General features: G+C 35.3%; 2 protein-coding genes across 5 annotated transcripts in view; both read left to right on the top strand.

Annotated features, from left to right (window-relative positions):
* The window catches only part of LOC134845231 (solute carrier family 12 member 4-like), a 191250-nt gene extending 169281 nt beyond the window's left edge, over positions 1 to 21969 (top strand). For 3 of the 4 annotated variants that reach the window (XM_063862145.1, XM_063862146.1, XM_063862147.1), the window contains 12 exons: positions 9468 to 9642; positions 9900 to 10018; positions 10706 to 10804; positions 11487 to 11809; positions 13778 to 13949; positions 14221 to 14456; positions 14729 to 14937; positions 15234 to 15341; positions 19055 to 19225; positions 19624 to 19829; positions 20086 to 20225; positions 20444 to 21969. In XM_063862145.1, coding sequence (XP_063718215.1) covers positions 9468 to 9642; positions 9900 to 10018; positions 10706 to 10804; positions 11487 to 11809; positions 13778 to 13949; positions 14221 to 14456; positions 14729 to 14937; positions 15234 to 15341; positions 19055 to 19225; positions 19624 to 19829; positions 20086 to 20225; positions 20444 to 20538 — 2053 coding nt within the window. In that variant the 3' untranslated portion in view covers positions 20539 to 21969. The remainder of the gene's footprint in view (positions 1 to 9467; positions 9643 to 9899; positions 10019 to 10705; positions 10805 to 11486; positions 11810 to 13777; positions 13950 to 14220; positions 14457 to 14728; positions 14938 to 15233; positions 15342 to 19054; positions 19226 to 19623; positions 19830 to 20085; positions 20226 to 20443) is intronic. The other variant, XM_063862148.1, reaches the window with a different exon arrangement.
* Positions 1 to 25995, top strand: part of LOC134845234 (ubiquitin-like FUBI-ribosomal protein eS30 fusion protein) — a 138879-nt gene that overhangs the window by 94968 nt on the left and 17916 nt on the right. The window lies entirely within an intron of this gene.

Below are 25995 nucleotides of genomic sequence, written 5' to 3' on the forward strand. Positions count from 1 at the left end.
AGAATTTTTCCCACAGAAGCGGCGACTCCTTAATTTTTGGTAAAAGAAATGTTACTTTCATGTGAAAATTCCAATATCTCAAAATCTAAGGTTTTGGGCGAAGTCCCCTTTTTGAAATTACCTATTTCAAGACGCATCACTAAAACAATATGAAAAAGTATTAAATACGTACGTAATTCCAGTTTCAGTTGTTCCCCTAGTTGTATTTGTGAACAAATTTCTACAACTTTTTTTACATGCAAAATGCCGTGTGAATAATTTTTAAACAGCTTCATATTGTAATTTTCCGAGGGGGGTGGGAAACTGGAAAAGAGCCAAAAGAACGAAACGATTTTCATTTATATTGGTCTTGATGAATTTTTTCAGGAAAATTTTAAAAATTTATTCACGCTCAATTTTGACTTATCGGGGTTTGAACTATGATTCCTCTTCAAATTATTTTCATTTCTTTTGTTAAAAGGAAGGCAAAATCCACTATCTAAAGGCCAAAGTGTTAAGGCCATGAACTTCTTGTTTCGAAAGTAGATTTTAATTTCCCAGCGGAATAAAAAAATTTACCTTTTAATCCAGTTTTCTTAAATGGGTTAGTTTTATCAAAAAAACTGCCAATAATAAATTTCTTGGGTTTCAAAGTGCTTTACGGCTTTAATTTGTTTTTTGAAAATTGATTTTTTCCAAAAAGAAGTAAGTATTTTTTCTCTGTTTCCTTGCGTCCATTGACCCTGTTCCAACTATATAAGCAATGCATTGAATTGATACGTTTGTTGCAAATCAATTTTTTTCGCCAATAAATCAAATTTTTTTCCTTCAAATCTAGTGTTAGACAAAGTGCTTTACTAGTGTTTGCCGGTTGTTAAGCGTTCGTGGCCGAGAGAGCAGGGCGTGAGACTCCAATTCTCGAGGTTGGAGGCTCAAAGCTCATACATAGCAAAGTTTTATTGATTGAAGGCTTATTTCTATCTTTCTAATTTCACTTTGAAGCTGCTTTTTCTTGTGTTCTTGCTAGTGTTTTTGAAGTTCAGCTCTCTGTAGAACTTTTTTAGTTTTTGAAAGCTTCTCTATCAAATCTGAGATTTTGGTTCCAATCGAAATAACAGGTTGCGTGAAGCTCCTGTGCATGTGTAGCTACGCCAAAAAAAAATTAAAACAAAGCTTTGATTCTCGGAAACGTCAAATTTTCGCTTTGACCAATTTTTGGAATTTTCATCGATAACTATCCCGCCAAATCTGATATCAAGGGTTTAATCGAAGTAAAAGGTTGTTGACAGCCTACCTTTATAATTGGCTCTACATAGTTTTTTTTAAGAGAAAAGTCGTCTTCAAAAAACTAAGATTTTTGAAACTGACTGTTTTTCTCTGTGACTGGAAAAAATTATGGATTTCCGAAAAAGTTTTTGATTTAACCTTTCATGTCTGAACATAAGGGGTCATTCGAAAGAACACCGGTTTCGAGAATTTTTCCCACAGAAGCGGCGACTCCTTAATTTTTGGTAAAAGAAATGTTACTTTCATGTGAAAATTCCAATATCTCAAAATCTAAGGTTTTGGGCGAAGTCCCCTTTTTGAAATTACCTATTTCAAGACGCATCACTAAAACAATATGAAAAAGTATTAAATACGTACGTAATTCCAGTTTCAGTTGTTCCCCTAGTTGTATTTGTGAACAAATTTCTACAACTTTTTTTACATGCAAAATGCCGTGTGAATAATTTTTAAACAGCTTCATATTGTAATTTTCCGAGGGGGGTGGGAAACTGGAAAAGAGCCAAAAGAACGAAACGATTTTCATTTATATTGGTCTTGATGAATTTTTTCAGGAAAATTTTAAAAATTTATTCACGCTCAATTTTGACTTATCGGGGTTTGAACTATGATTCCTCTTCAAATTATTTTCATTTCTTTTGTTAAAAGGAAGGCAAAATCCACTATCTAAAGGCCAAAGTGTTAAGGCCATGAACTTCTTGTTTCGAAAGTAGATTTTAATTTCCCAGCGGAATAAAAAAATTTACCTTTTAATCCAGTTTTCTTAAATGGGTTAGTTTTATCAAAAAAACTGCCAATAATAAATTTCTTGGGTTTCAAAGTGCTTTACGGCTTTAATTTGTTTTTTGAAAATTGATTTTTTCCAAAAAGAAGTAAGTATTTTTTCTCTGTTTCCTTGCGTCCATTGACCCTGTTCCAACTATATAAGCAATGCATTGAATTGATACGTTTGTTGCAAATCAATTTTTTTCGCCAATAAATCAAATTTTTTTCCTTCAAATCTAGTGTTAGACGGTTATCTTAATGAAAATTTGAGTTTGGCGAAATGATTATAAGAATTGGCCGACTTACGACAAACGATTTGGAAAAATTTCTTGATGATGAAGTTCAAATACAGGAAGAATAAATTACAATATAGCTTTGAGCGCTATTCTAGTTTCGATCTGTCAAACTAAGCACCGCTTATTAGTCTTAAGTCAGCTATTACCAAATAGACCGTTTAGATTACTCTGCCCTTTGACAGTTTGTCACTCCACATGATATTGTAAGCCCTATTGCTTATAGTTGAATTAACCCCTTGCAATTCACTAATACCATAACATCCGGTCCAAATAGCGCTGAGGCCTCTTTGGTAATAAAATTCACTATCCCACTTTTAACTAGCTACGATTTCTCTCTGCTTTGGCGGAACCTATTTTCTAAAAAGCCAAAATGGTCTGAAGGCTTTATTGTTTTATTTACTTAGCGAACTGAGAATGTGGGGACATTTTCACAATGAGCAGAGTTTAATCTATTTAGTATTTGGTATGTATCGAGGCTACGGTGTGAACAAATTTGACCATAATGGCGGCAATTTTGAAATATACTGTTTTATTTAATGCTCCCGTAGAGCGTGAAAATTTGGAAGGTAGGGTTGGAACTTGAGCTCGAACCTCAATTTCAAGTGCAGTAAGAGAAGAAGAGAATTGCAGAATTGATCAAAATGACGAAGTTTCTAGTCTGCAAGACAGTAATGTTCTTGTTCATTTGCCGTATAGAATTGAAATGACAGGTTTTGACGTGCTGCTGCTACCGTTCAAAGCCTCAAGGGTAAAGTGGGACCAGGGGATCGTATATGCAGATTAAGCACCATGGGAGGTGCTTACTTGCAAGACTTTACTCAACGTATTTCATACACATCCTCCTCCCTTTGCGCTTTGAACGGACCCTTTTGTTCAATTTTCCAACCGGTTAGCCCAGCAGTTAAAAAAACCAAACAATATTTGTTCCTGTAGCTAGCCGTGGTACTTGCCTAATGAATGTTTGAAAACTGAGAAATAGCTAGGCTGGCTGCAAATGATTTGTTTAGGTTTCAAATGATCATTATTTACCTAAATTATCTTCTAATGATGTGATAAGCTTGTTTCCTGGTGTAATAAAATTTCCCATTTATTACCCGAAAAGCCAGGAAGTGGGAATGAATTATTTTAGCTGTGAAATCAGACCGGTTGATACCATTTGTACTTGGTCAGATTAGGAAGCTGGGCTAATTGAATAAGGGGTTTATTTGGTTCAACTAACAGCAGTGTTTGTGCGAGAAAAATCTGCTTCTAGAATAGAGGGTAACGAGATGGTAGGCCATATCTAATAAAAGCAGACCTGAAGTTCCATGCTTCTCGACTTTCAATCCCCAGAGTTGGAGATTTAACGATTTGACGGAGTTTCTTTCAAATTAAGTTCAAATGAGAATTAAAAGTTTCAAACTAAATTTAATGACCCAAAAGCTATTAGCTATAAGGCCAACCATTGTCAAGTCTTTTTTAAAAAAAGGGGATTTCCGAAAAAATGTTGAAGTTTGGTCGACCTTTTTTTCAAAAAAAAATTGGCCTATTTCTGAGCTCTCCGAAAATACTATAAGGACCCTATTTTGTCAAAAACTTTGTGCGACAGGCAAATTTTGACGTTTTGAGAATTTTTTTTAAAAAAATTCACTAAAAAATTGCGTTTTTATCGGCGCGCACTACCCCCTCAAGTTGAATTATATTGTTGCCTTTAGAAAATTTTTGAGGTTAATCAGCCTAAAATGGATGTAAAATTATACCAAAGGGGGTTTCCTTTTGGAAAAATTAGGCAACAAGAATTGAGGGGGGTAGCCCCCCCCCCCCCGGCACGCTACTGCAACTTTTTATCAGTCTTTCGGACAGTAAATTTATTTTGATTTTTTTTGTTCCGATAACTGGGGAGGAACTTTAAATCCGGATGTGTTTTAGTTTTTTAAATTTCCTCGCAAAATCAGGTACGACAAATAATCATCGGACTGGTTCGAGGGTATCATTGATATTTCATTGGCTATGTTTGGTTTTTTTCCAACAACAGATTTTTTTAGCTAGTGATGAGCATGTATTCAAGATATACATAGATCGTGCTTATATTTTTCGAAAAAAAATCAGGAAAAATTCTTAATTTTTTCACGCTTAAATTTAATTTTTTGACAGTTCAGCTTTTGAATTCTTAATATGCATGTTCCATTCAGCAAGTTTCTCCGACTAAACACTGAATATGATCGTTTAATTTTGCATTAAGGTATCTTGAAGTAAAGCAGAACTAGTTTATTTTGCATTGCATTGTTTCTTTTTCAAGTAGTGCTAACAATCATTTTATTTTTGGGCTCAATCTTTTAATAGCTATTTGGATATATTTCACGTTGTATATTTCAAAGGTTTTTGTCCTAATATATTCTGAATTTTCAGCTTTTTGTCTGATAGACGTTTTCGTTTTTCGAAATGAAAACTGGTTATTGTTATCTGCATTTTTTTTTCAACAACATGATTTTGTCTTGCCGTTTTTTGTTTTTCAACTTGCGACAGCAAGTTTACTTTCAACCTGAACATAGGCTTTTTTATCATCAACAGCTTTTATTACTAGTCTAAGAAATGCTAACAGATACTGTCACGTCCAAGTGCAGGCTGATGTGCTCTTTTTGGAATTTCGGAAAAATTTCGGTTAATTTTAAGTTGAAATAAATTTTATCAGTTTTTTTTCGGATTCGTGATTCCTGTTATACTTTTTGTCATTTTTTCTATTCTTGATTCAAATGCCTTTTTTAGTACAATTTTTGTCGGATTGTTTTCCAAAGAATATATTGTTTTTCTGTTGGGATCAATTTTATCATCGTTGAAAAGTTATCAACTTTTGAATGATACTCTTTCGGTCAAAAGGTTTTGGCTTATGTTATATGGGTTTAGTCACCTCGTGCTGCGTAGTTAAAAGAAAAACAAGTTTTCTACGCTTTTGCGTGTTTTTGGAGGATGAGTTTCAAAATTTAAAAGCTCAAAGTTTTTACGACTGTTTTCTTTTTGGGATAACGGGGATCGACTCAAGTATTGTTGGATTAGTTGCAAATCGCGAAGTTGATTTGGCTGCTTAGACGCGCCTTTTGTTGCGTTCACGGCATGTTTTGTTGAAATCGATTATCATTTTAGTCAAGCATTTGGAAGTTTATATTGATGTAGTTTTTACTAGTCAGATCCACTCTCGAACCCAAATTCAAGCCCGACATTGATCACTTGCTTATCGAAAACAAGAATAGAATCTCCAAGCATGACTATGTCAGAGGAATAAAACAACTTAACACATCAGATGTTTCTCAACTAAAAATCTAGGCTACTTGGCAGATTAAGACCACTATTTTTAGCAAACGAAAGTAAAATTGGCCGGAAAACCAGATGTACATCTCACAATTTTGATCCGGGTACTCAACTAATTTGATTGGTTACCATCCAAGACTGATCAGCAAGGTTCCTGTCGTCTGCCCAAGTAGTTACTAAGGAACATTTATTTAACTGCCGAGTTCACGCAATCTTCTTTGCCAAATTACAGACTATTAAGATTCGACTAACGTAGTTCAGACTCTTATATAGGTCGCGATGATTTTTGCTTTTTTTTTCAGGAAAAGTTTCTCAAGTTGGAATAATTGTTATCAAAAAGTGCTATTTTAAATTTTTTCAAGAAAGTAAAGAGCCGTAAGTTCGAATTTTGAGACTTTTTTTCCAAATAAAAACAAGTTAGTAATTTTTTTCTGTTTACTTGCGTTCAGTGACTCTTTTCCAACTGTCTGTTGGGTATGTCTATTTTGAAAACTCTGTAGAAGCAACGACTTGAAATGACAAAAGTATATTTGTTTTAGTTTTTATTAAGTGTTTAATCGAGTTTGTAGTTACACCTGCGAAAAGCAAGGGTGTTGCAATCAGGTACTAGCCAAAAATTTTGTCAAATTTTTGTTGGATTGTTTTCCAAAACGTGGATTGTTTTTCTGTTGTGATCATTTTTACTATACTTGAAAATTTTTCTGTATTTTAACAAATTTATTAAATCTGATTTGGTAAAACATTCCTCTGGTTAAATTGTTTCTTTCGTCTAATGTTATATCGGTTAAGTCACCTACCTTACATTGCGTAGCTCAGGTTAAAACATGCAACTCGATGAGCGCGTGCCCACGACGCTATATAAACCCATTGAGAGGGGGTAGGGGCCCCTCGGAACATTTGACATTTGGCCAGTTTAACGTTCCTACTTTTTTTAAAAAATCAATCGGATGCTCAAAAACTACCCGCTAGAACCTAGAAACCGGAAATAATAGCAGCTTGTTAATGCCACTTTTTGATGGTTTTATTTATGAGATGGGTTTTGGTCATTTTCGCCCTTTTCCCAACGACCCCAAAAAGTGATTTTTTCAATTTTCTCTAATTCAGTAACTTTGTTGGCTTTGGTTAAGAAGAACTTTTTATTATTGCCTAAGAAATGTGGTATGATGCTTAAAACCGTTCGGCATAATTTTTTTTTGCTTTTGCGAAAAGTTTAAAATTTCACTCTTTAAGACAGTCATCTAAGGGTCGAAAAATGAAAAAGTTTTTCAAGTTGAAAATAATGGATTCTGATATCAAAAACGAGTTTCCCGTTGGAAAATATGTGCGTGTGCAGCAAAAACGCCGAAAACTTTTTTTTTTGGAGTTTTTTTGCTTATATAATTTTCTTATTTGGTCGTTTAACCGAAATTTGTAGTAAAAATTTTTTTTTAAATTCCAATCTGTCTGACATTAGATTCAGTAGTTTAGGTCATATATAGCCAGGTAGAAAGCTTGAACTACTAGCATTCAATGTAAGCTGCCGCAATTTTGATGTGAAAGATGATTTGTTGTGAAAGATGATTTGTTGTGAAAGATAATGAATTTGCTGAAAGTAATACGAAAAAAAACCTGAAAAAAAGTCAGAAGAATTTTTTTTGCAATTCTTGTAGGATGCTCTGTGGGCCCCTTAGGGCCCAGTAGAGGAGCATCCGACTCAAAAGTATCTGAAAAATGGAAATAAAAAATCGTTGTTTTTTTTTTAAGCCATCATGTTCAGTTTTTACTGAGCATTATAATTGCGCTCGAAGGGCGCATTTGTCACGCAAAAGCGTTTTCAGCTGCCCTGCATTCCATTAAAAATTGCCAGAGTGCGCGCATGTTAAGACTAAAATTACGCAAAAGTCATGCGAAGGTTGACGCAGACCTGACTGGCTAGTTGAGTGAATCTGAATGATTAGCTAACGCTTTTGTCTTTTCATCACGTTTTGTTCAAATCGAACATTAGTTGAGTCAATTTATTTATTATCTATTTAAATGCGGGGATGACTATTCCGCTATATTTCAGCTTTTTCAACTTAATATTTTTGCATGTTCAACGAAAGAGTTTCACATCAAGCTGTATTGTATATTGCTATGGTAAAGAAATTTATTATCGATTTACCAGTTTTGAATCGCCGTTGGTTTATACAAGTTTTAAATTAGCAACTCAAAAATTGGAGGCTGTTAGGATTCCCCCAGGGGTTGCAATTTTGGCCTTCACTTATGAATACCTAAATTCTTTTTAGTTTACGAGATACGACGATTTCTGAAATATAAATTAAAAATTCTCTACCCTATAGTTGGGCAATGTCAGGGTACCCCCAAGGTTGCGAACTTTGTCTCAAAATATGACATCCCAATTTCTTGTAGTTTTCGAGATATGACGCTATATGATTTTTTTTTCAAAAAAACTTAATCCAAATACACTGAGCAAAAATCGGAAAATTTTCCAAACTATGGTGGGGTGCTGTCAAGGTACTCTCAAGAAAATGTCTGGACTCCAAATATGACTGCTTATTGAATATCACTTCACAGATATCACGTTTTTAAGAGTAATGAACGTAGTGAAGACTCTTATATAGGTCTTGCTGATTTTTTTTTTTCAGGACTGTCTTAAAATGCTCTTATAACTACAGATGTGCATTCATACATATTGATGCATTTATGAATGCCTTTATGTTTACATGCTCTTTTCGACTTCAATTAAAATGCATCTGCTGAAAAAGACGTAAATAGCACTCTCGAAATACGAACATGGAAATGGCGCCAAAAAACGTGAACGGTTTCTAGTTTTTTTTAAGTGAGTTCAATTTTTGGTTTTCCAGCGGAATGAAAACTTCACCTGTTGATCCAGTTTTCTCAAGTTGGGTTAATGTTATCAAAAAAGGCCAGCATAAATTGTCTTAGAAGTTCAAAGAGCATAAAGGTCATCTATTTTTTTCTTGAAATTCGAAAGTTGAGATTTTTTCAACAAAGTCAGTGTTTTTTTTTATGTCCACTTGCGTTCATTGCTCTTTTCCTATCATCGATTGGCGATGTTCGATTTTTTGAAAACGTTTTCGAGAGTTTTAATTTTTAAAAGTTAAATTTGTCGACGAATTGGTGGGGTGGTGTGAATTCAGGGAACTCAGTTGTAGTTGTGGCCGCCATCTTCTGTTATTGCTTAAATTTGTTAAAATTTCGAAATTGACTTTTTTAAATGATATTTCAAAATTTTTTTCTAAAATAAAATTTAAATTGAGAAAAAAGTCTGATGTTTTTAAATTAGTTACGCTAGATTTGATAGCAGCAAACGATATAAGTACGGGATAATGAAAAGAAAGCTAAACAAAGGTCTAATTCATGAATTCAGTGGTTTTGCCAATGAAATCGTTAAATATAGAAAATGCACATGTATGCTGTCGGCCATTTTAGTGTTTTGTTTAGAGTTCAAAATTGAAGATCTTAAATCCAGTAATTTCGGAGATTCGACCATTTTGGTTTAAAAAGAAGCTTTAAGTTAAAATGTTCTTATTTATATGCAGTTTTCATGTATATTAATTTGTTTGAAGCACCGGAAGTTCCTTGCACGCTAGTTGTTTTGAAGGTTTTGTAGATCATGTTTTCGCCATTTTAAGTAATTTTTTCCAATTTACTTTTTCAAATAATTTTCTGCTTTTTTTCTCTACCTTGCAATGTACTGTTTTTCTTGCATCTCAAGTATTTTAATGCTCGGATTTAATTTTCCGATTGTCAGTTCATCTGCAAATAGTGATATTCTTTCATTTTTCTATCGCGAAGCTCTGATTTGCCTCTGTGTCAAAAAATCGAATTAATTCGATGAAAATTACTTGTGTTCAGATTCGGGGCGAGTGTAGGAGGTGAGCTGCTGTGTGCTTTGCTGGCCTTCCCTAACAAGTACGTGGTTTTATTCGGGGCCTTCTTCTCTACAGTGGGCGCGGGACTGCAGTCACTCACAGGCGCCCCTCGACTTCTTCAGGCCATCGCCAAAGACGACATCTTGCCCCCACTCAAGGTGACTTTACTGTCTAATTATAGTCTCAGCTGCGTCAAAAGTTATGACAGATAAATAACATTTAGAAAAGTTTGGAACAATTGAGTGCTGAGGCTATCTGCTAAAATGATATTTGATCAGTTTTGACAAAAACTATTTTAGTTTGATCGAGCTAAGGATGGGAATTTTGTTTTGTTTGCCATTACGATTAGTAATTTCATTTCGACAACTGGGCCTGAAATGTTTTGAAAAATCACTGGATTAATTTTCTGTTTCAGTATTTTGCCAAAGGCAAGAAGAACGGGGAGCCTTCCTGGGCACTTCTGCTGTCGGCAGTTATAGCTGAGGTCGGCATCCTCATCGCATCTGTCGACTCAGTTGCACCAATCATCACAATGTAAACAATTGAACCAATCAGCTCATCCAGATTCATATGTGCATAGCATTTTAACGCCTGATCTGTATGTGTTATGAACCCTCAAGTACAGTTATTGAACGCCACGCAAAAGTCAAGACTAAGCTAAAGACACGGTTTTCAAGGGGGCTCACAAATACAAACTGGCTTACGCTCACAGAAAAGTCAAATTATTAATCCGAACGCTGAAAGTGGTAGTCGGCTGCGTTTTAGTTTTTATCTGTTTTTATTACGTTTATAAAAAGCAATAATAACAAATAATGTCAGATGAGGTTGAGAGATATATCATATTGAAGCCATTTCAGTCGTGTTTCGATCGATGTCAAAAAGATTTTTCCAAGAAGTTTAAACCGTTTCAACAAAAACTGGTTTGAAAAGTTAATACTTTTAAGTCCAATTTAGAGCGAAAAAAACGGGCAAGTAGAGTAAAAACCGAAACATCTAGGCAGCTGCATTTTATCGGATAGCTTCGAGTGATATATCATATTCAAAGCATTTCAGTCATATTTCGATCAATACCCAAACGATTTCCTTGATCTCGTTTCTTTTAGAGTTTTTCCTTTCAGAAAATACTGTGGTCTGAACCTATTATGTTACTTGAACAGCAATGCATTTCATGTTTTTATGTGCTTTGCAGTATTAATTAAAGGGAGTATGTGTTTTGCTTAGATTCTTCCTGATGTGTTACCTCTTTGTGAACTTGGCATGTGCAGTGCAAACTCTCCTCAAGTCGCCGAATTGGCGCCCAAAGTTTAGATTTTACCACTGGTGAGTGCTTCATGCTGCCCTTCATTACAAAAAAGAATACTGAATATCCGTTAACTAGATATATAACAACAAATATTATTCAAAGTTCATAGGCAATGTAGAAATTGAAAGTTTTTCGGACAAAGACAATAGTTACTCTGATTGCACAAAGTGTAAAGGTCACGAAAAACGTGATGGACTTCTAATTTTGAAAATGGAAATTTATTATCAGATTTCCCAGCGAAATAAAAGTTTTACCGTTTGATCCAGTTTTCTCAAATTGGGTTAATTTTAACATAAAAGTGTCCATCATAAATGGTTCTACAAATTTAAAGAGCTTTCAGGCCATCTATTTTTTTCTTCGAAATTCAAAATTTGAAGAATTTTGAAAAAAAACAAGTCGTTTTTTTTAGTTGCCGTGCGTTCATTTCTCTTGATGTTCACATTTTTTGATGTGGAACTAATTACATTTGCGAAAAGCTGCTCAATTAATTGATGATCATTATGCGAAAAAAAAAACCTTTTCTATGTTCCATTTTTTTTGCGTTTAGGCTATTGCCGAAATTTGTTGCATAATTCATGGTAAAAATAGTTTTAGATAATCAGATGGAAACTTTTTGCCGTTTTATGAGGTGGAAGAGAAAGAATAGATTGATTGTATTCGTCAAATTGTTCTTTGTGATTTCTATCGCTGCTTTTGTAGGGGTCTCTCTTTGTTGGGCATGGCCATTTGCTTGTTCATCATGTTCATCTCCAATTGGTGGCAGGCCCTGATAGCCATGCTGATTGCTTTGGGGCTCTACAAGTATATAGAATTCGCTGGGGCCAAGAAAGAATGGGGAGACGGGATTCGGGGTCTGTCCTTAAGTGCCGCCCTGTACGGTTTGAGAAGACTGGAGGATTCGGAAGTTCACACTAAGAATTGGAGACCACAGATATTGGCGTTGCTTACGGACAATGAAGATGTATCGAGTGATGCCATCAAAGCGAGTTTCCCATTTCCCTTCATCAGTCAGCTCAAAGCAGGTGAGAAATTAATGTTATGGTTCGAGTCTTATTAAGACTATTTACATACGTCGTGTTGATTTTTTTTCGTTTTTTTTTCAGGAAAAGCCCTTAAATGCTCTAAAATAACAAAAGAAGTGTATTCATTCTTATAAATTCACATATGAAAACCATTAGGTATATATCCGTTTTTTTTAGTTGAAGAATATAATTTGCTAGAAGGTTGGCAAAATAGTTATGAAATTGGAACTCAATTTTAAGGTTTCCCAAGAAATAAAAACTTTTCCTGGTAATCCAGTTCTCTCAAATTGGGTTAATTTTATTAGTAGTTATTAATGTAGTGAGTCCTCTTATACAGGTCTTGCTGATTTAAAAAAAAATTTTCCGGAAAATAGTTTTAAAATTTGTTCACGCTCGATTTTGATTTTTCCCGGTTTGACTTTATTTCTATTTAAGTTCAGTGAATTTTTATTGTTGAAAGAAAGGCAAACTCCACTATCGAACAGCAAAATTGTAAAGGTCACGAAAAACGTGATTGACTTCTAACTTTTGAAAATGGAAATTAATTATCAGATTTCCCAGCGAAATAAAAGTTTTACCGTTCGATCCAGTTTTCTCAAATTGGGTTAATTTTAACATATAAGTGTGCAGTATAAATGGTTCTAAAATTTAAAGAGCTTTAAGGCCATCTTTTTTTTCTTCGAAATTCAAAAGGTGAAGATTTTTGAAAAAAACAACAAGTCTGTTTTTTTTTTAATTTTCCTTTTTTCCAACTGTCAGTTGGCTATGATCAAAAAGGGCCAATTATAGATTGCTCTGGAAGCTCAAAAAGCTTCAAGGTCATGTTTTTTTCTTTGAAATTCCAACCTTTAAGTTTTTCAAAGCGTTTTCTTTGCGTTCATTGAATTGTCTGGTGGCTATGCTTAAATCTAAGGGTGTTTTTATATATATGAGCATCTTTCTGGCTTCATGCTTGATGTTTACACTAGCCAGCGTAGTGTAATAGTGCGACTAAGTCGCAATTATTGGTGGCACCGTAACGGCTCTTTGATAGATTGTGCTTTCATTTTCGATTAGTAATCACTTGATGCCATTTTAATTCATCAAATGAACTGAAAAAATGCCATTTCTTTCGAACAACAATAAAATCATAAAACCTCGATTTCAGAAATTTTCCACCTAAATCTCGCAATTTTTTGAAATGCTCAATTTCGTGAGTATGTTTTGCATTTGGTGGGTATTCAAAATTAAAATTCAGTCACACTTGTACAAAATTGAAGAGTCACTCGCGTTAGTACCAAAAATTCAATTGACCAACGACTATTAAGCTAATCCGAATATTTTTAGCTCTTGTTGTAAGGTTTCCGATGAGTGCGTCGCCGCTTTGTGGCAATAACCTGCTCTAATTTTGTAGAGAGTGCTGCCCTGTGTTCGAAAGTTTGCAACAGGTTGGCGCGACTGCGACTATAACTATTCTCTGCGTAATTTTCTGCTGTGATTTTAATACTTCGACCAATCAGAAATTGAGTTTGAAACTTTTGATACAAATGGCTCCAATTTTTCTTCGGTATGGGGTTTCATGTTCCAATTTATTACACGCAAAGCTAGTGTGGAATCATTCAGTTTGTTATATTCTAAGTTTTTATATCCAAAGTTGTCCATTTGTGTTCGGTGCCATTTGTGTTTTGTCCAATGCTGTATCGCAATGACAATTTGTTAGCATATCTAGCTGCTTTATTTGTGACTAGTATTAGTAAACTGTTGAGTGCCGGTAGCGCAGATGCGATGACCGGGAACTCTAATTCTCCTGGTCGTAGTATCGCATCCGCCAGAGCAAAAGTTTTAAATATTCAAGGCTCATTTTTACCTTTTTCTTATTTCTTTTTATAGGCTGTTTTTTGTTTTCTTGCTAGTGCTTGCGAAGCGCAGCTTCGCCTCTGTGTTATATAGGTTGACGAAAAATACTTTCATCTCGGCGTTTGTGCTTAGGCAAGGGTCTGACAATAGTGGGGTCTATAATAGAGGGTAGTTTGGACGAGAGCAAGTGTGACATAAAGGAGTTGCTGACCGAGTCCATCACAGAGTGCATGCGAACCAGTAAGGTCAAGGGATTCACTCAGGTCTCAATATCTCACTCACTCCTCAACGGATACATCAACATGTAAGGGTTACAATATCAAAGGACAAGCATCGGAAGTCTTCTTACCTGACCATATCAGCATAAAAGCTTGAACTAGAAGTAATTTGTACCATCAAAACGTTTCGAATACAACAATAGTTCAATATATTCGCTAAGGTCCTTTCTGTGGTTCGCAAATGCACATTTTTAAATTGATTAATTCTTAGCGGAATTGCGAATTGATATCCGAAGTGATCGAATGTTTTCTCTCAAATGTCTGGTTTTGGGTGTCTTATATTTTGTCCGTACATAGGCTCCAGCTAAGCGGGTTGGGAGGTCTGAAACCTAACACAGTACTGATGAACTGGCCAAAGCACATCATGGAAGGAAATGACTCAGAGGAAGACCTTTCTACCACTGATTTCACCCAGCAGGCTAAATTGTTCGCAGACGTGTTGCATGGAGTGACGAATAGCAAACAGCATGTGTTCATTGCAATCAAGAATCAAGAGGTTTTCCCCACCAACAAGGAGATTCAAAGTGGAAACTGTTAGTTGAAAACAGACAAAATTTGAGCTGTACCAAAATCGACAGACTATATATGCGTGAGCCTAAAAAACAGGCACAATTTTCCATGATAAATATTTAACTATGAATCGTTTTTTGCCAAATGTTGTTTGACAATTTATTTTATTTAAGGTTCGATACTGCTCGATTTCTCTGGTATTGCTCTTAATTTGATATGTAAAAAAGTATCAAAATTAATCAAGTTACTGGAATTTTTTCATGAAAAACACAACAGCTGCTCTCGTATTTTCTAGCAACAATAGACATCTGGTGGATAGTGCATGATGGAGGCATCCTAATGCTGCTGGGGTTCCTGCTGCGACAACACAAAGTGTGGCGCCACACTACTATGCGCATATTTACAGTGGCCCAGCCGGAGGATAACAGCATCAAGATAAAGAAGGATCTGGAGCAGTTCCTCAGTCTACTCAGAATCGAGGCCACAGTTGATGTCATCGAAATGGTATCAGATTACAGTTTAAAAGCAGAAGTGTAGTTTGAAGTCTGAGTTTTCTTGGAATATGTATATAGGTAAACCGAAGTATCGAATCGAATCAATTCATTTAGGTGCAAAAAAGTCATCTTTTGAAAATTGATGAAATGAGAAAAAAGTGTTTTTGCTTTATCATCTTCAAAAAAAAACTTTTTTTTCTTGGTAACAGGCTACCACAGCTTCGGAAGATTGCTGAATCTAAATCTGTCCTTGTTCTACTTCGTGATGCTGGCCTTTCCTGGATTAATGTGTCATCTTCTGTTTAGCCTAGTGACGATATTTCGGCGTATACATACGAGAAGACTCTGATTATGGAACAGAGAAACAAATTGCTGCAGAATCTCAATATGTCCCGACGAGAAAGTCGGAGAGAGGTTAGTCATTACAAGAAATAAGTCAGGTATGGTTTTGTCGAGCATGACTTAAACGATAAGTGAAGCATGACTTAATTATGTATTGACACAACCGAGGGTATTCTATTTCCCCTACCAACTCGCAAATAAACTCATTAAGAGGTACTTTTGCTATAATCACTATCTGTAGCAGGGGCGGATTTAGGGAGGGGGCGGACGCCCCCCCCCCCCCTCTCAGGGATTCGACCCCCTGCCGACCCAAAGGGTAAGAAATCCAGTTTTGGCCGACGAACCCTAAATTTTTCTAAAGGCGCCTTTGGCGTCAATATATACTAAATTTTCCAAAAAGTACCTAAAAATGCCTTTTTTGGACTGTTTTTTCAAAATTTTGCCAGCGGCGCAGAAAATTTGGCCAAAATAGGGACTAAACAGGCTTAGGGAGAGCTCGAAAAGTCAATTTGGTCGACCTAAAAAAAAGGTCGACAAAAATTTCGAAAATTTTTTGAGAATCCGCCCCTTCGACCCCCCCCCCGAGAAAATCGTAGATCCGCCCCTGATATGTAGGGTAATCACTGTCTGCAGAAATAAGTTTATACGTGGTTTAATTTTGCGGCATTGCAGTATATTCTTGTATTTGTTTTATTGGTGGCTAGATTTTTACTATTGACATGCAAACTTGGCGTAGATGCTAGAATGTGTGACTCTTAATCTCCAGGTCAAGGTTCGATTTCTGCGCATAAGAGTTAGAGTTTTTATAAGTTTGACCGTATCTTTCCTTTCTCTTCACTTTTTGACCCTTTTAGAGCTACTTTCTGCTGTTTTCTCGCTGGTTTTCTCTGTTTGATGCTTGGTATATAGTAACGAAAATGCGTGAGAGTAGTCGAGGCTAAAGAGCAATGATATAGGGTTTAGCCAAACGAATTTTAAGTGGGAAACAGTAGCTTCGAATCAAATGCTCTCGTGGAAACGGCTGTAGATGTTCCTTCCAATGATGTTTACTTGCGAAGTGAGTGTATTAGTACGAACCTTCTTTTTTCCCCAACCTAAGTCGCAAATATTGGTGCCACTTTTGGGGCACCTTTACAGATTTTTTCTCAGCATGTGCTTTGACATTAATAAGTAATGAATTAACAAAGTTGATACATTTATAGTTCATCGAATGAACCGAAAAAAGTGATTTGTTTCAAACAACATAACCTTAATGAAAACTCTTTTTCAGAAATTTTCTAACTCAATATATCTCGCACGTTTTGAAATGCATAATTTATACATAATGTGGATTTATTCTTTGAAATTTATTATTTGCAAAGTTAGTGTGGAAGCCTTCAGTTTGTTATATTCCAAATTATTAATTGCAAAATTGAGTCATTTGTAATTGGTGCCACTTTTGCTGAATCGCGTTGGCACAATTTGTTAGCATATGTAGCTGCTTTATTCGTGACTTGTGTTTGGCGGTTGTTAAGCTTGCGTGGCTGAGTGGATAGTGCGTGAGACTCAAATTCTCTTGCATGCAATAGGTCGCAGATTCGAATCCTAGATGTAGCCGAGTTTTTGCTAATTCGAGGCTTATTTCTCCTTTTTCTTATTTCACTTGATAGAGCTGCTTTTTGGTCGTGTTGCCGGAAGTGTTTTGCGAAGGGCAGCTTCGCATCTGTTTACACTTGCGATGGGAGTGTTTACACTTGCAAGCAGCGTAGTGTATTAGTACGAACCTTCTTTTTCTCTAACCTAACTGGCAAATAAATGTGTTTACTTATTTAGTGGTACTTTCTATAATCACGATATGTAGCATAGGAAATTTCATAGCATATGATTTTTTTGTGTTTGTGATTAGGCTAGTGTTTGTGATTTAATTTAGTGATTAGATATATATATATATTTCATTTAGAAAAATTGAGTCAGTGGCTTCCGTCCTATTTTTTTGGCTAGCTGCTGTTCCATTTTTGTGACATCGCAACTGATTCGAAGCTCCGCTTTGCCTCTGTGTTTCAAATTAAGTTTGATTTTTTTTATTTGAACTCTTTTTCAGATTGATTATACTTGAGATTAGCCTGGGCATTGCACATGTTTACTAGACGTTTTTCAGGTCAAAAGTTTAGTTGATAGGTATTATCTCCTTGGAGTTGAAGCTGATAAAATTTGTGGGAATTTTTTAGGCATGTTTGTATCAGTTTCATTTGATTTTTTTTCTCGCTCGGATCTAGATTTACCACCTCGCCGTTTTTTAAACTCTGGCGAGCTTAGTGTGATATTACAGTATTAACTTTTTCCAATCCTGCTAGCAAATAATGGTGCTCATTTTGGTAGCACTTCCGTTCCGAACTGTCGGATTCCAATTTATACTCGCTAAGTGGATCTGAATGCTCAGGTAATGCTTTTGTTGTTCCAATCAATAATAATTTTAATTTTTTGAAGTTTTTGTAGAAGTAGTTTTCTCTAGTCAGCCCCACTCTCGAAGGTAAGGTCAAGGCCGACATTGATCACTTGCTTATCAAAAATAAATTGAGATTCCCCAAGCATGGCTATGTCAGAGAATTAAAACAACTTCACACATCAGAAATTTCTCAACGAAAAATCTAGGCTACTTGGCAAAATACTACCACTATTTTCCGCCAACGAAAGTAAAATTGGCCAAAAAACCAGATAAACATCTCACAGTTTTGATCCGTAAACGACTTATTTGATTAGTTGCCATCTGAACAGCAAGGTTACCGACGTCTGCCAAAGTTGTTAGTTAGGACCGCGCACGACCGAATTTCTATTTAATTGCCGAGTGCTCCCTATCTTCTTTGACAAATTACAGACTATTCAGAGTTAATGAACGTGGTTTAGTCCATGATATAGACCGTGGAGATTTTTTTCCAGAGTCAATGAACGTGGTTTAGTCCATGATATAGACCGAGGAGATTTTCTTAAAGTGAAGTCTTATTTCTTTGCTCAGGCTCAAATTTGTTTCATTGCGATTTTAGAAATTAAGTTCATTTTCTTTGTTAAAAAGGAGGCAAACTCGAACTGAGAAAGTGTAAAGGTCACAAAAAAAGCCTATTTCTAATTTCAAAAATGGATTTTTATTATCAGTTTTCCCAGCAAAGTAAAAAGTTTACCTATTGATCCAGTTTTCTCAAATTGAGTTATTTTTATTAAAAAAGTGTCAAGCTTAAATTGCTCTTCGTTCTAGAAACTCAAAGCTTTAAGGCTATTTTCTCCTTTGACATTTGCAAGTCAGTTTTTTCTTTGCGTTCATTGACACTTTTCGAACTGTCGGTTGGCCATATTTTTGTTCTAAGGCTGAAAACATTTGGTAAATCATGATAATTTTTTGTTAAGGCAACATTCTTTTAAAATTTGTTCACGCTCATGTTTGATTTTTCCTGGTTAAACTTTTTTACGGAATAAAATGTTACATTTTGATCCTTTATTATCCAATTGATTTTTGGTCCCTTTTTTCATAAAATTTGCTTGCGGCTCAGAAAATTTTTCAAATTGTATTTAAAAGGTGATTTTAAGTTAGGAAAATTAATTTGGTCGACTTAGAAAAAAAACTTTGAAAATCCCCTCCCCTCGAGAGAAAGTAAATCCGGATCCGCCCCCTTCTTTATCTGATTTGCTTCAATAAGCAATTGATCTAGATTTAACTCCTGATATTAACCTAGCATGTAACTGTCTCTCTGTATGCTCATGCATTATCCCTACCCGTTTGATGTATGAGGTTCCCTTATGCCCCGCGTGTGTAGGTGCAAGTGCTGACTGACTCACAGCGCCATAAGTTCTCCGTCACTGCTCAGCTGAATGCCTCATATCAGCCGCAGATATCCACATCCTTCGAGGACCAGACTTCGGAACTGGCTGAGGGGAAGGAGAATGCAGGCGCAGCTATGGTTACTATATCGCCCCCACCTGAGGAGGTAGTGTATGAAGTCTAGCTTGTGATTGGGAGTAAAAATTGAGCATCCAGTAGTAATATTGGCTTCACCGCCATTCATAGAATTCACATTACTCTTTATTGAGTATAGGATGGCGTCTAAATTTAGTTCTTGCTGGAAGAATTTGACCGAATAAATGTTTTGGATGTTGAATTATCAGTTGTTTCTTTTTCTATATTTTGTCTGATCTCACCTATCGTTTCGTGTTCCCTGTTTTAAGAATGTTAATGTTTGAAGTTAAAAGGATATCCTAATCAAATTCATTTTCCAGCTATTTCAAGCTACCTTCGCAGCCATAAGTTGCGATTAGAGAAGCACAGAATCCGTTTTTTTGTTCATTAAGCTACTAAAAAATCGGTTAATTGAAATCAATTGTATAGGTAGTGAATTCGACCAGTGGTCTGTTGAAGTTCTACGTCAGAAATGAAAAAGATATAGGAAACAACAACGAGTCAGTAGTAGATGGACCAATTGCGGAGATTACTTCGTCCGAAAACAACCACCTGCCGCCGACCTCAGAGAAGAAATCGAAGGGGATGTCGACTTCGTTCTTGGAGCCACCAGATACGGGAGCTAAATTGAAACCGTAAGTTTCTATTGCACTTTCAAACATATTGATTAACATAAAATTGTATTGTATTGAATAACGTGAATTGAATTCCCAAACAAGGTGTTCAAAACTGATTTTTTTCCCATAAAAAAACGTCTACAGGCTGTGTTGTGGAAAACATCCTTATAATTGGTGTTTTGGGTGAGCTGGGAAAACAAAATACTTAAAAACTTACTAATTTACGGTGAAATCTCTCAGAGAAGGTCAAAATGGTATTATTTTTTCGTTTCAGAGATGAGAAGAATGTGAAGGCTATGGATGCGGCGGAGAAGTTGAACACGGTGGTGATTGAGAAGTCTTCAGAGAGCAAATTAGTGTTCATCAATTTACCCGCTCCGCCACACGTCAAAAGTCCGCAGAAGTTTTACAATTGTAAGTGAACGACTGAAGCGTGAATCAAAATTGATCTCAGCTAAAGGATTTTGAGAAAAAAGTTCTGGAAAATATTCGGTCATTTCGTTCGTCTCCTTCAATGGTCTATTTTAAAGTACGCGTAATTAAATTGTCACAAATTGGGCCTTTTGATCGTATGTTTCGATCGGGAATTAGGCTTTTTTCCTGTATGTGAAAAATATTTCACTTTGTTTCAGATTTCCAATTTGTGGAATCAATGATTAAGGATCTGAAGATGCCAATTGTTCTGGTGCGTGGCTCAGGAAGAGAATTCGTCACCATCTACTCATAGCCTTAGTTGCTGAATTCACTAACCCCCTCCCCAAGAAATGTATAAATTTATGATCCCAAAGACTTTTCACTTTTCAATTAAACTGGGGCTTGGCTACATTCAACTCACACCTTTCTTTCTTTGACTCTTTAGTGTACTAATTATATTGAGTGTTTTTTTTTATTATTGGATTGTTTTTTCTTCTGTTGTTAACTAGACAATTAATGTAAGTGATTTAGCCAGCCGCAATTTGTTTTATTTTAGCTCCGAGTTTTGATTTTTTTCCCATAATTTCGAACTGCAAAATTCAGGCTTTTAAAATGTTTTGAAGATTTGTAGTTTTCTTACTTGGCGTTGACGTTTTCTGGCTACTGAAATATTCAAATTGTAACTGATGTCAATATCTATGCATTTGCTTTCGTTTGCACTATTTTTGGCCATGACAAAAGGGGTTCAAACCGTTGGTTATACGACGATTTTTGTACATTTTAATTGCAATACTAACGTATTTTTTAGACGACAAGGCACAAATTATTAATGAGCGTTCAACATTCATTTAGCCAAAAGTTGTAAAATAAACGTGGCACCCCAATAACTACTCTCCTCTCTCTAGACTTTATTATCCCTTTCCTTTAAAACGTTCTGACTTACAACCAACTCCATTAAACGCAATCACATCATAAGCAATACTTCATGGCAGTTACTTATAAAATTTTGGCAAAAAAATGAGAGTTAATGTTTCCATTTTAAATGGGATGTTTTCGTAGCAGAACGTGTTCATAGGTCTCAGATTTCTCGAAATGTTTACTTGCTCGAGATCCTTAAGTTTCTTCCAGATAATTTATTTGAAAGAAGTTCTGCTACCGAAGTTTCATTAGAAAAAATGCAATAAAATAAACTGTGATATTTATTAGTTTCATTATCTATTGGTGCTGATCAATTTCGCCAGTAAATTGCGTCATTTCCAGTGCAGTTTTTTTACTAGTGTCATTTCTCTTTAACCAGATGTTGCCATTTTTTCTCTTGCTTGTTTGCATTTTTGAAGTGCAACTAAGTCGTGCTAAATCACCAATGAAAATTTCAATTTGCAGGCCATATGTCTAGTTTCTGAGGGACTAAATTTTAAAGGGTTCGATTGTCGGTCCAACTATAAATAGTACTGGCATTTCCCGCGTATGTCATGGTTCGAAACCTGACGCAATCTCTCAAAAGTTATTAATTGATGAATAAGTGATTTTTGCTTCAATTTTTTTGGAAAAGCTCGTAGAGATTGTGATGACAAGAGCCTAAAAGTAGCGACCTGATTGGTGGTCTAACCTAACCTTTGAGCAATAATACTTTCGCATTTTATGTCTGTGATTCCACTGAATGTTGTATATTTATTTAACTGAACTTCAAATACTTGCAGTACATTCTCAAGTGCAAATACTAGAATAGAAATCTTATACACTGGTATTTTCACTGAGCTGTAAAAAAGGAAAAAGTTCTTTATGAGGAAGATCCATGATTTTTTTGCTCACAATTACTCTTGAAGTTTTCTCGCTTGTGCTCACGGAGTGCAGCTTTGCCTTTGTGTAGATACTTATAGCTCCAAAAAATGAAAATGGAGAGTAACTTTGTATTCGGGCGGATGTGCCTAATTTTTGTTTTCCAAGAAAAATCAGGTACCATAAATAATCATCGGGATAGGTCTAGTGATATATCATTTCAAAGCCCTTAGGGTCGAGATTTGTCCCTGTATCAAAAGGAAACTGGTTTGAATTATTTAGTTGTAATTTCGAGCAACTAAAGCTGTAGCGATTGAGTAGAAAATAAATTTAACGTTTGATATCTGAAAATTGGTTCTTTAGGCGCAATTAACTTGATTTTACTAAAAAGAAAACTTGTTATGAAAGCTTGCTTGACAATAAAGTTTTTCTGAAAAACTTCAAAATCTTTTGTTCAAAAAAGATTTTTTTCTCGAGTTTTTCAATGTTTTCGTTTGTTATTAGCCATGAACGTAGTGAATACTCTTATAAAAGTGTTGGTGATTTTTTGATGTTATTTTCTAGGAAAAAGTCCTTAAATTTGTTCACTCTCAAAATTGGTTTTTCGCAGTTTGACTTTTGGTTTCCTTTTAAGTTCAGAGAATGAACTTAAGTTAAAAGAAAAATTTCCTTTTAAGTTAAAAGAAAGGCCAACTGTTGTTTGGGTCACCAAAAAACATGATTGATTTCTAATTTCAAAAGTGGAACTTAATTTAAATATTTCCCAGCGGAATAAAAAATTGAATTATTGATCCAGTTTTCTCAATTTGATTTAATTTTATCAAAAAAGTGTCAATCGTTAATTGCTGTTGAATTTCAAAGAGCTTAAAGGGTATCTATTTTTTCTTTTAAGTTCAAAACTTGAAGTTTTTCAACAAAATAAGTCAGTAATTTTTTCTGCTTACTGATGTTCATTATCTCTTTTCCAACTGTTTGTTGGCTATTTTATCATATTAAAGTGCTTTCAGACCTAATGCTTTAATTCGAACGACATCAAAAATGTTTCAAAAAGTTGCCCCATTGTCGAGAGAAATTGGAGTTTTAGTGCAATTTCGAGAGAGTAAAGCAAGCGATCAGAATTTTTACAGAAAGATAGGCCATGAATTTTTAGTTTTACGCTAGTAAAATCATTTTTTAAGCTTTTTTCAGTGCGGTCCTGGAATAAAAACTTCGGACGATACAAAAAAGTATCTGCAATTTAATTGAAAAAAGTTTTTGAACTTTTTTTGAAAATTTTAAATGATTTTTTTTTTGTTTTTCTTAGTCATTTTTTGACAAAATTAATGCCCCATTTGCCTGTTTTACTGTTATTGTCGAATATGCCTAAATTCTAGCCTTTCTCAAATCCTTTCATCACACCATGCAAAAAAGACGACACTAATTTGAGAAAAATATATGTTATTTTTTAAGACTATTGTCAGTACGTTCTGTGCTGCTTGCTCAGCAACCGGCTATCCTTGTTAAGTCTTTTCCCTTGTGATCAGCAAGAGTATTGCCATCGGATACTATTTTTTACCGTATGTAACGTTGTTCTCAGAATGATTAAAATTAGAAGTGGTAAATTTAGGTTCAGTTCGTAATGAATTCAAATTTCTTTGCATCTCCGGCATACTTGGTCTGGTGGTAACTAAAGCGCCTGGGACGGAAAACGCCTGAGTTAAGAAGTGTTTTTTTTTCAAAGGGGAAATATAACGTTTTGAAAACAATTTCGGCTTATTGTCGCCTGCTTATGTCTTGTCGGCTTAGTTGCCATATTGTTTTTATGACCATATAAAGTTGCCAAATACAGTTGCTTTTAATGTTCTGTTTTACCTCTGCTGTTTGCAAGCTTACTACACTTGATTTCCTATGATTTCCTTTTTCTGTTTTTTTTCCGCTTTAAAGCTTTAGTCTGCGCCAATAATTTCGGTCTATTTTTTATCGGCTTTGTGACCAAATTTCGAGTCGTTTCAACGGAAACATATTTGTTATGCTCACCTCTGGAACGCAGAAAATGTTAAAAGTCGTAAAAGAAAAGATAGTTTCTGCTTTTTTGTTTTTTGCTTTTTTTCGGCTTGATAGGTTTCAGTCGATTTTATATCTGCTTATTCTGGGCTGTCAATTCTTGGCTTAGTTTCAGTTGTTTTATACGAGCGAAAAAAGTTTGTGTGTGCGTGTCTGTGTTTTGAGGGCGAGAGGGACTTAAAAACTTCTTATTACTCTCGGCTTTTTCTCGGCTTTTTTTTTCATTTTTCTCGGCTTTTTTTTCTCATTTTTCTTTTTCGGGGATAGTAGAATTCGGGCTATATTATATTGACTTAGTGGTCCCAAATTGTTTCATTTGACGAGCAAATAAAGTTTTTTGACTGTTTGTGTGTTTTGAGGGTCAGGGGGCTTGTTTTTTTGGCTTAAAGGGTTTCCGAAAAGGCATTTTCGACTTGGTTACCGCTTGTATATTATCTTCCGATGCTAATTTCACATTCTATTGTCTTGGCTTGATAGAACTAGGGTTAAAAAATTATTTTCGACTTTTTTGTTTTTCATTGCAAGTGGTGCGAAGCTCAGCTTCGCCTCGATATGCATAAATAGTTTTTTTAAGTATCTTTTTGGCCATATGAGCTTTGTGTCAATTCTTGGCCTAATTTCAATTGTTTTATACGCTTCCTATTAGCAAACGTTATCAAATCGGAATATGAACTTTTTGGCTTGATTGTTTTTTTGGCCTTATGAGCTTTTAGTCAATTCTTGGCTTAGTTTCAGTTGTTTTACATGCTTCATATTAGCAACCGTTATCAAATCGGAATATGAATTTTTTGGTATGTTTGTTTTTGGCATATCTTTTCTAATGGAATGCCCGCAAACGGGTTTTTGAGCATGTATTCATTTGAAATGGCCATATCAATTGAGTTTTTCTTCTTTCTTTCAAAACAACTCTAATTTTCTTGTTTTTTCGCTGATTGTTTTAGTTCTTTGGCTTAAATAGTTTATATGGTAATTTATCTGTTTATTTACCTCCAAATTTGTCGTTCGAAGGCCAAAAATATTTTTTTTTGCATTTGTGCTCTTGACAAACAGGAGTGTGATAAACAGGAGTTCAAGATTTTTATAGCTCAAAAGTTTTTACAGCATTTTTGAGTAATTTTTCGTCTACCCAAGTGTTGTCCGCTCAAGTACCGTTTGATGAATGGTGTTTTTCATTATTTATTTCACACTGGCAATTGTATTTCTCAGTATCTTTTTTAAAAGTGAACCACTTCGAGACAAATTTTAAAAAATGATTTTTTTCCTAGCCATTTTTTTGACGTTTCGGAAGTGGTGCGAAGCTCCGCTTCGCTCTTGTATCGAAATATGTTTTTAATGGTGCTGGAAATTTACTGACGCCAATTTGGTTTGTATCCTATTCGGTTTCCTATTTTGCTTCATTGGGTGTAAAAGGTTCCGCTTATAATAAATTGGCTTCGACGACACATTGGGTCATTCGATGTGGTGAAATCAGTTTTTGCAGAAACTTGTGTTTCGACTTATTTTTTCGAGTTGCAGAAATGTTTGAAGCCCAACATTTTTTAATGATGTCGTTTTATCTGGCCCAACTGGTGCTTGCCACGATTTTGTCGGCTTAGTTACCGCTGCATAAGTTTTGATTCGAAACTAATTCATTGTCTTCATTTGGCATGTTATCCTCGAAATGAACATATACAAATCGAGACAAACGAACGAAATACGTGCTAGTCTTTTTCGACGTTTTTTAAACTTCTCTCATCTCATTTTTGTCAGCTAGCTTGCCATGCTTTGTTTGTTTGGTATCGTAGTAGTAGTGAGAAACTCCGTTTTGTGTTTATGTACATTGTGTTAGCTATTTAAACCTTGGCTTTGAATGAATAGACTGTGATTACTCAAGAGGGCGAGCCACATTTTACATAGTGGGACCGTGAGCTGGAAGACTGGGCTCGAATCACAGGCTTTCCGTGTTCTT

Source organism: Symsagittifera roscoffensis, chromosome 4 (genome assembly GCF_963678635.1).
Source record: "Symsagittifera roscoffensis chromosome 4, txSymRosc1.1, whole genome shotgun sequence".
Classification (NCBI taxonomy): domain Eukaryota; kingdom Metazoa; phylum Xenacoelomorpha; order Acoela; family Convolutidae; genus Symsagittifera; species Symsagittifera roscoffensis.